Source organism: Ceratosolen solmsi, unplaced genomic scaffold, assembly GCF_000503995.2.
Source record: "Ceratosolen solmsi marchali unplaced genomic scaffold, CerSol_1.0 scaffold19, whole genome shotgun sequence".
Taxonomy (NCBI): Eukaryota; Metazoa; Arthropoda; class Insecta; order Hymenoptera; family Agaonidae; genus Ceratosolen; species Ceratosolen solmsi.
Window position 1 is genome coordinate 432886 of NW_011948443.1, and position 9819 is coordinate 442704.

Below are 9819 nucleotides of genomic sequence, written 5' to 3' on the forward strand. Positions count from 1 at the left end.
AGGCCAAGTCGCGCGATCTGCAAAAAAATGTCAAAGTAAAGAGCAAAATTATAGAAAGAAAAGTAACGTAAAAAAGGAGAATAGAGCTATTAAATTTAAAATCATTTACCATGATATATCAACAATTTCTAGTGTAGAAAATTATTAAATGTTGTAATAATAGTAAATTCTAACTTGAAAAACTTAACTTTTTTCAAGTTGTTCGACTTGATTCATGCTCTTTCACAAAAATACATATCAACAATTTTTACAGTTGCATATGGTTACGATATTTTCTCCATTTTCTTGTTTTTTTTTTTTTTTTTTTATTTATTAATTTCAAAGTTGAAGATTGGTAAGATAATTAACTACTGACAAGTACAAGAGATTAAAAATTAAATTAAAAAGAAAAATTAGAAGCAAAACATTAAGTATAATGCTTGCAAGTACTTTAATGTAAGACAAGGATCAGTTGGTAGTTATTTAAAATTTAAATTACTTTTTCAACTATAAATTATAGTGATGAAAAAACACTAAGCTTAACAATACTTCCTGAAAGTAGTAGCTTCCAAACATTAGAAAACTATTGGTATAACACAAGGTTGCCGGCTCCTCAACTTCTGATCTAGATATTTAAAATTATTTGTATTCTCAAATAATTCAAATAGACTGAAAGGGAGGGTCTGGCAACGTTGGCAATGACCTCTTGATCATTACAACTTTAAAAAACAGGCGGTAAAAATAAAACACAATGAAATGTATTATTTTATAAAAAGTGTTCAGAAATTATCAGTTTACAACAAATGAAAAGTTATAATGATTTACTTACTGTATGAAAGTGTTTATAATTAATAAAAGAATGTTAAAATTTGTATTACCGCTGAGCTGTGCTTATAGTGTTTTTTAAATCTTGATATATAAATTCATTATGAAGTTAAGTAGAATCGTTTAAATCTCACCACGCCACAAACTGAGTTTATGCAGAACCTATCCAAATGCTCGTTTCATATATTTTCGTATTACAGTACTATGATTTGCATTAAAACGATGACAAAAGTAATTTAGTATATAGTTAAGATAAATTTGTATTTAATCAATTTCAAAATATTTTTGCAAAACTTATATTATTTGATAACATCCACTCTTATATTTTTTTGATAAAATTTTAAATAAAATAAATATCTATGGCTTATCAAATTTATTATACGTGTATTTTTTATATTATTGTTGAATTTTGTAATGCTAAATATTTTTGAGCTGTATATTTACCAACAATATATTTCATATAATTTTTGTAATTTTTTACACTACAATTTTCATTGCTAGATATAATTCTTTTTTCATTTTAATATGTATATTTAGAAATCAAGTAAGATTAATTTATACACATTAATATTAAAAGAGTAATTTACATATAATTTGATTATATTATATATAAAATATAAAAATAAATAAAATCAATATTATTATTAATATATTAGATATTAATTCATAATGATAAAGTCTAATAATTGAACAAAATTATTGAGATTATTGAGATTATTTTATAAAAAAGGTTAATTACACTAAAAATTGAAAGCCTCAATTTAATTATAGACTTAATTATAAATGAATGATTGTTATCTTTGAATACTCCACTTATTTTATATAACTATGATACTTATTTATTATTTTTTTTTATAAATATATACAATTAAAAAAGTATATTAAAACACTATATAATAAATGTTAAATAGTTGCATTGTAATTTAATATATATGCAAATATTTACTTATGTAATTTATTAAAATTTTTGTCTCATTTATGAATATTTTCTTCTTTCATAAAATGTTCAACATTTTTTTTCTCATTTCTAATATATATTTTACTTTTAAATAATTACATCTACTGCTTGATGTCAATTAATCAGCTTTCATATATAAGCAATTTACAGATTATGTTAAATTTTTAGTAATATATTAAACATTATATTTTTTAATTGGTCAAGTATTTTCTTTAAAATGTAAATAAAAATATATATTATTAAACAGATATAGAAAATTTAAAATAAGTTTTCTATATGTATTTCTATTTTTAATAATTCATTTGTTTTTCAATTTTAAAAATCTCAAATTCTAATTAAATTAATATAATCATAATATTCTTCTAATTCCAAGGTTATTTTATTATGATATTTATACTATTTGAATGCGAGACTTTTAACGATAACTATATAAATGTTTTAATAATTTGCTACATTTTTCATGAAATATAATTGAACATAAAATTTATAATTTGTAACAATTTTTAAGTCACGTGGATGGGAATGGAATAGTTCAAAACTGAACAAAGTTGACTAATCCTTTAAAGTTTAGATTATATAATCAATCACACTTGCTTGTTTTTTTATTGAATTGTTATTATATGTGTTTTAACTCTTCGACTTATGAAATTCTGAATGAAATTCAAATACTGAATATATTTAAATTAAAATTGAAGATAAAATATTATTAACAAATTTTTGTGGTAATAATACGTAGTTCCTAATATTTATAAAAAACCTTTTGAGTAAAATATTTAACTAAAAATGTATAAAAAATTGAATGCTTTAATTATATGACGAATCTTTATTATAATAATTTTATTAAAATTTACTCTATCTAATAAAAAATTTAATATTTAAAAATTGTAAAATAAATATTTTGAATAAGAATTTTGAAAGCTAGTTTTTTATGAAATTATTACGCGAAGGAACAAAATGAGATGTTATTATTACCGTGATTGGTTGTTGTTTCTCGAGATACATTTTTATCTATTTTATAAATTTCTTGATGCTTTAAATATTTATATATAAGTAAATTAATTTTTGAACATATAAATAAAATGGATTTACTTGGATCCATTCTAAATTCAATGGACAAACCTCCAGTAATAAGTGATACTCAAAAAGCCATGATAAAAAGTACGTGAAAAAGAACTTTTTTCCTGCATAAAGTATAGATGTATATGGTAATTTAAAAATGAAAAAAATATCTTCTGAAATCTTCTGAAAACTGAAATATATAATTTAATTCATATTAGAGTTATGCCATTAAGATTTAGGAAATATATTTATAAACTAAATATTTTTATATACTATTATTAGTTTCTAATATAATTAACTCAAAATTTATGTTATAAAAGCATGATATTTCAATCTAAGCGTTCTACCATTTTATGTAAAAATGTAATATATTTTTATTTAAATTTATATAATTGAAATACAAAATTGAAATTATTCAATTATTTATATAAAAAAGTACATTCTAAGCCAAGTTAAATGTATCTGATGTTTTAACTTATCAAATTTACATTAATTATAGCATTTAAATTAATGCAATGTGAGATGCTAATGATATTTCATTATAAATAATTTATCATATATAAATATATTTTGTAAATATTTTCTGTTTTGTTATTTTGATTATTGTTTAAATATTAGTTTGTATTATTTTATATTTATAGAGCAACACGAAGACTTTAAAAAACATAAGCAAGCAGAAACAGAAATTTTTAAAAAATTTAGAACAAAGGTAATTTCTATTTTATTTATTTCTTTATGCAAAAATTTTGTGCTACAAATTCTTTAGTTTTCTAATAACGGTAAGCAATTTTTCAATAATTTATACATTATAATATAATATTTATTAACAATTAACTAAGACTTAAAGTAGTATTAACAAATTAAAATTATGATAAATATAATTTTTATCGTTATTGAATCTGAGTACAAATATGTATTTATTAGAAATATCATTGATATAATTGAGTGTTTGAGTCAATTGAAAATCAAAACAAAATGAAATGAAAACAATATTGAACATTGGTAATAAAATTATATTTAATTCAGAAATATAATATTGTTTTTTATGTTAAAAAGTTATAATATTGTTTTATATTTTAATTTTTGTATTTATTTTGTTGAATATATGATTATTAATTTAATTTATACATTTAGTCATTTAAGATTGAAATGATACATTTATGCAAATAAATTTGTTATTCATATTTTGAATTCAATACTTTTATTTTTTTAATCTATTTCATTTTATTCCAAAAAAAAAATAATAAATGAATACAATTTTTTTTATTTAATTTAATTTTTCATATTATCTTATGTTATATTATATTATGTAATTTTTTAATATATTCAATTTATTTTATGTATTATTCTATTTGTAATTCTTAATGTCATGATATACTATATATTTTAAAAATAATTTATTTTACTTATATGGTAAAATATTTAAATACAAGAATAAGAATATAAATAATTTTGAATGAAATATTTAAATGAAATAAATGTTATATATCATTATTTATTAAAAGTTGTCATTTAAATAAACTAATAAATAAACCTTTCTTAACAAAACAAATTATTGTTTATTAAAGCATTAAAAATTGTTTTTATAAAAGCAAATGATACAATGTTTTAAAAATTATTAATTTTCAATATACGTGCTTCTAAATAAATTGTCATAATCTTTTAAATTTTATTTTTATTAATTGCAAAAATTTAATGTAATTATTTACTTAGGTTGAAGATAAAATTAATACTTTTCTTAAAGATGATCTTAGAAAAGAATATAAATTTTCAGCTATGGAGCAAGTTTATAGAAGTATTATGTAATTTTTATATTTTTGACTAAAAATATTTTTAGCCATATATTTTATTTAATTATATTAGCATTAACTTTTTAGTTATGATGTTTGTGAAGTTGCTAATATTTTAGCATATTCTTTTGGTGAAGAAGGAATTGATAAACATGTCGTTATTTTTAAAAAAGAGCATACACCTTCTGAAGACCATTTAAATGCTTTACGAAGAGGAGAAGAGTGGAATGAAGACATTGCCCAAAAATTACAAGAAAAACGTCAAAAATATCTTGATCAAGTAAAAGAAGAAAGAAATATAAATACTCAGAAACGTAACTTTATACCAAATTCTAATTATAAAGATAAATATAAACATCTTATTGGTGAAGATGCTGCTCTTGAGGCAGCTAGAAAAACAGAAGCAAATACTAGTTATGGTTATGGTAAGTGGCAAATATTAAAGAAAACAGGAAAACTTAAGGATTTAATATGTGCTAGCAAAATTTTCAAGAAATATTTAATTGATACATTGTTGTTAAAAGTGGTAAAGTTAGAGACTCACATAATGACATAAAATGTCTATAAAATTTATGGTTTAATTAAAAATATTGGATACATAATTATATAAATTAATTTTTTGTAATATTATTTTATCAGTGTAAAAAATTTATTCATTTACACATCGAAAATTCAAATAAATTGTAATATTCAATTGCGATTTAACTGATGTTATATTATTTGGAAGCTTTACCATAAATAATAATCAAAACCAATATTTTAATTCATTATAAATATATACTAAAATTGAAAAACAAAATAAAATTTTCAAAAAATATTTCAATCATTTTCACAAATACTTTATAAATAGAAATATATGTTCATTTAAGATAATATTTAAGACATAAATTAATTGTTAAAATATTATGATTTGTGTATATAATCAGCAAGTATGATATTTATAAAATTAGTACTTAAGTATGATACGACTAACTATTACTTAATTAAATTAATACACATTTAAAAATTTTTTGTTTATAGTTCCATGTAAAAATAAAAAGGATCAGAGAAGCATAGAGCAGACTTTGGCTGATATTAAAAAAAAAAAACGGAAATTACAAGAACAAAGTGAAAACAATGTGAACCAATAAAATTAAATAATACATTAATGCTATCTTATTAATTTATTAGTATTTAAAATTTTAAATAATGAAATTTCATATCTTTATTTTATTACATGAATATTTACAAACACATGTAAGATATTTCTTTATCATAAAGGATATATTAAATAAAATTTATGGAATGACAATATATTAAATAAATTCTGTTGTTGAATATTTTGGTATCGATGTACGTGGAACTGGTCTTGGTTTATTTGAAATAGATATGGTTTCAAAACAAAATTTTTCTTGCAAGACAAGCAATTTTTTAAAATCATATCCAATTACACTTTTATAAAGCTCCAAACATCTACCAATAATGACATCGTGAAAGTATTTGGCATTATCTTGCATTAAGTTTTTCTGAAAATACAAGAATCAAGAATAAATGCAAAATATTGAATACAATAATACTAGTTGAATTTATTTTGTTTATTTTGTTTTTTGGAATGTTTACTATATATAAATAATATAAATTTAATCTATTTCAGTTTAAACCTTAATTGATTATTGCTAATGATATAATTTATATCTATTTTAACTATTTATTTATTTATACTATTTAATATATTCTGATTTTCATCTTGAATTTCAAATAATTTTCTTCTACATAATTAACTATGGCTAAATTTTGTATTGGTAATTTTCTGAATATCATTTATCTTGTTTTATATACATATTTATTTAATGGTTGATTTAAAAAATATTTAAATAAAGACCTAATATTACAGTCATTTTTTTAAATATATTTTGTTCATACACATGATTCTGTATTTTTATTTTTATTTTAATGTACCCCAATTGCCAATAAAAAAATGCATAAAGTAACTATTGTTAATTTAGTAGTTTGCTATTTACATTTAGAATTTACAGTAATTTGTTACAAATTTTTATTATTCAAGTTATTTACATATGTTTTAATATAAATTAATGAAAATTTTGAAAAACGTACTTACATCTTGTTTAAATTTACAATTGAAAATTGAAGATTGTATATGTTGAATTTGTATTTGCAATACAGAAATCAATACTTCTTCTATTACATTACTAGTTTCAGGTGTAATTAAATTAAGACAATCTTCAAGTAGTCCTATATATAACTTTGCAAAAGCTAATGTATTATTAGTTAATGAAATCCAATATTTATTCTTGATACAAGATTCTGGCAATGGAATTCCAAGATTATCTAGTTCAGCAAGCAAATTCAAAAAATTTTGAGTTGTTTGAAGATTACTTAATTTCCAGTTGTCTTCTGAAGCTCGCACTTTTATTGCATCCATGTATTTTTCTCCTGTGTCTTGCAAAGTTCGACTTAAAGGAATTTTCAATTGATTATCTAATTGATATTGAAAATCCATACCCATTTGAGTTAACTGTAAACGAATTTAAAGTTCGAAATCAATAACAATATGTTTAATCACTATTACTAAAAGCAAATATTTTAAACCTGTTTACAATGATTGCGTATCATTATGATGCATTCAACAAGTACACTTAAAGAAACCTGAGGTATAAACATTTGTTTTATTAGATGAGAAACAAGAAATTTTATTTCATGACTACACCATAATACTAGAGCTATAAAATAAATTTTTTTAATATAGTAAGTAACATACACGCATATTATACGCTTAAAACTCACCAGATGCACAATTTGTAATTTGTGGGAATATTTTTAAAAATTCTTGTGACAGTTCAAAAATATTACTAAATGCTATAGCACTTAATTGTTTTATGTAAGGCACTGTTGTTCCTTCTCTTTTAACTCTCTTAAGTCGTGCTTTTAAAGATGCACTACATAACTTTAAATATAACTGGCATGCTTGTGCAGTATGATCCATTTGAATTAAAAGCTTTACAGCTCTTCTAGCACTTCTCAAACCACCTCCTTGAAGAGATTTAGCTTCAACACTTAACTCTAACTCTCTTGTAAGAACATTAATAAGGAAATAACTTCTACTATTAATCTTTAAAGTTGTTTCATTTAATTGAGGGGTAGGTAAAGCATTATTTACAAATACCTTTGCTTTTTCTATTAGTTTGTATGCTTTTTCAAAATGTCGTTGAGCAATACAGGAATCCAAATCTTCTGTAACTTCTAACATCCACTCTGGAAATGGCTCATAAAAATGGTGTTTATCTATTTTATTGCTTACTACAATAATACAATAACTATGAAATAAAAATACAAATATTATTTAATGTATATTTTCATATATTGTAACTTACCTACAGTACCAGTTTCTGAATATTTGGATTGAGAAACAGTATATAATAATTCCATTTTAGTTGACTTTTTTGTATGTATAGGTTTTAGTTGAGTTTCTTGGGCTATTTTTAATTTTTTTGCTTGTTCACATTTCTCAAGCCATTCTCTCTTTTAAAAAAATATTTAAAAAAACAGATCGAGTTAGTTGTTTTTCATTACTTTTTAATAATATACAAATTTGTAAATCAACCAACCTTACTAATAGCATTAGTACATTGAAAAACTCTTGTATCAGGAAAAGATAATAATTTGAAAGCAAGTTTTACAGTCCCTAAATCTTTGATATTGACAATCGCTAAACTTTGTAAATCATAGATCACCTGCATTTTATATCTTGGTGGACCTCTTCTATTACCATTGGCCAACCAAGAAGCAATCATTAAAACATCATTAAATAAATAAGCATGTATTCGCTTTAATGGCAAACCCTCTACTGGGTCTAACTCTAACAAGGATCCTTCATACAAACACATTCTTCCAGGTGTTTCTAAAAGACTCTGAATTAAATATTAAATTTAATATATATCATTATTGACATCTATTTGAGAAGATATATTTATATTTACCATAGCACCTTCTACATTTTCAAGTAATTGTATTAATTTTAATTTAGATTCTTCCTCTTTAAATTGAAATTCTACAGAAGTTGGTGACTTAATTTCAAAGTTATTTTCAAATACAATATTCTGATTTGTTCCAAAAATACTTAATAAAGATCGTTGTTCACTTAGTAATTGAGATAATTGATACATTTCAGTTTCTAAGTGAGAGATTTCTTTTGCAGTTTCTATAAATTGATTATAATTTTGATAAACATTAAGTTTCAATAAAGCAGAAATACTGTCTGCTAATTCTTGAATTTTTGCTCTTTGATGTCTTAGATCTTCGGCACCAATACAATGTGAACTAAGATTTTTTACAACTATATAAAGCAATATAATATCAATATTTTTAATCATTAAATAATATAATTTGGTAATACATCTTTGTTCCAAATATATTATGGACTATATATTTTTAAAATAAATTTATCATTTATTTCAAACAAATACTTTTACAAATTTATTTAAAAAATACATAAGTCTATTAATATATTTATTAACTTTAATAATTTATTATAGTATTATTATTTTGTATGAATAAACTACTTATTACTTTGTTAATAAGCTGGTATAAAGGTACTAGCATAATTATATTGTATTTTTAAAAAGCTAAATATATATATTATATATATATATATATATTTATATATATATATACATACATATAAATTCTAATTTATGCAAATAAACATTATGCTATATACTTACATTTTTCAGGAGTGAACTCTTCTGTTATGAAATGTTGTGCTAAAGCCTCAGACATTTTTCTTTAATATCCCAATAACTACACAATATTTAATACTTGCATATAATATTTACAGTTTATTGGCTTTTATTAATTTATTTTATTTTAAAGTTACATTTACCATTTATATAAAATTAATTATAAGTAATAAATAAATCTGTCATTATTATTTACAAACATATTATTTGTAATAATTAATGATTAGTTTTTTAAAATTATATAACCATTTCATGTTCATTAATCCTCTTGTATAAATTATTGGTTTAAACCAATACAGCGTTTTCAAACAATTGTATATAAAATATTATTTTATTATGTAAAGATTAATAAGTTTAAATTAATATATTTTAATTGATTAGATAATATAATATTGTCATAAATAGAAACTTATAATAAAATTTAAATTAATTTGTTTGTGATATTTAATGATTACAAAGGAAATACTGCACC

The 9819-nt window shown here is 20.9% G+C and overlaps 2 protein-coding genes across 2 annotated transcripts; one reads left to right on the forward strand and one right to left on the reverse strand.

The window, feature by feature from the left end:
• The first annotated feature begins 2757 nt into the window (after positions 1-2757).
• LOC105365872 (sperm-associated antigen 7 homolog) lies at positions 2758-5787 on the forward strand. The gene is made up of 5 exons (XM_011504134.1): positions 2758-2920; positions 3463-3530; positions 4535-4623; positions 4699-5036; positions 5632-5787. The coding sequence occupies exons 1-5, from the start codon at positions 2842-2844 to the stop codon at positions 5739-5741; spliced, it is 684 nt and encodes a 227-aa protein (XP_011502436.1). The 5' UTR covers positions 2758-2841; the 3' UTR covers positions 5742-5787.
• A 74-nt stretch (positions 5788-5861) lies between these two features.
• Exo84 (exocyst complex component Exo84) lies at positions 5862-9442 on the reverse strand. Its single transcript, XM_011504136.1, has 8 exons — positions 9333-9442; positions 8589-8944; positions 8217-8519; positions 7979-8130; positions 7396-7904; positions 7201-7331; positions 6710-7126; positions 5862-6116 (listed from the first exon to the last, which is right to left on the reverse strand). Exons 1-8 carry the CDS (start codon positions 9385-9387, stop codon positions 5907-5909), a joined length of 2133 nt encoding a protein of 710 aa, XP_011502438.1. The 5' UTR covers positions 9388-9442; the 3' UTR covers positions 5862-5906.
• Positions 9443-9819: the final 377 nt, after the last annotated feature.

Bases quoted from the DNA above. Each gene is read 5' to 3' on its own strand.
- Exo84 (XM_011504136.1), bottom strand. From the start codon at position 9,387: ATGTCTGAGGCTTTAGCACAACATTTCATAACAGAAGAGTTCACTCCT. The intron at 8,131-8,216 runs GTTGGTTGATTT...TTTTTTTAAAAG, and splicing joins GTACTAATGCTATTAGTAAG to AGAGAATGGCTTGAGAAATG. The intron at 7,127-7,200 runs GTTTAAAATATT...ATTCGTTTACAG, and splicing joins TACGCAATCATTGTAAACAG to TTAACTCAAATGGGTATGGA.
- LOC105365872 (XM_011504134.1), top strand. From the start codon at position 2,842: ATGGATTTACTTGGATCCATTCTAAATTCAATGGACAAACCTCCAGTA. The intron at 2,921-3,462 runs GTACGTGAAAAA...TTATATTTATAG, and splicing joins TCAAAAAGCCATGATAAAAA to AGCAACACGAAGACTTTAAA. The intron at 5,037-5,631 runs GTAAGTGGCAAA...TTTTGTTTATAG, and splicing joins AAATACTAGTTATGGTTATG to TTCCATGTAAAAATAAAAAG.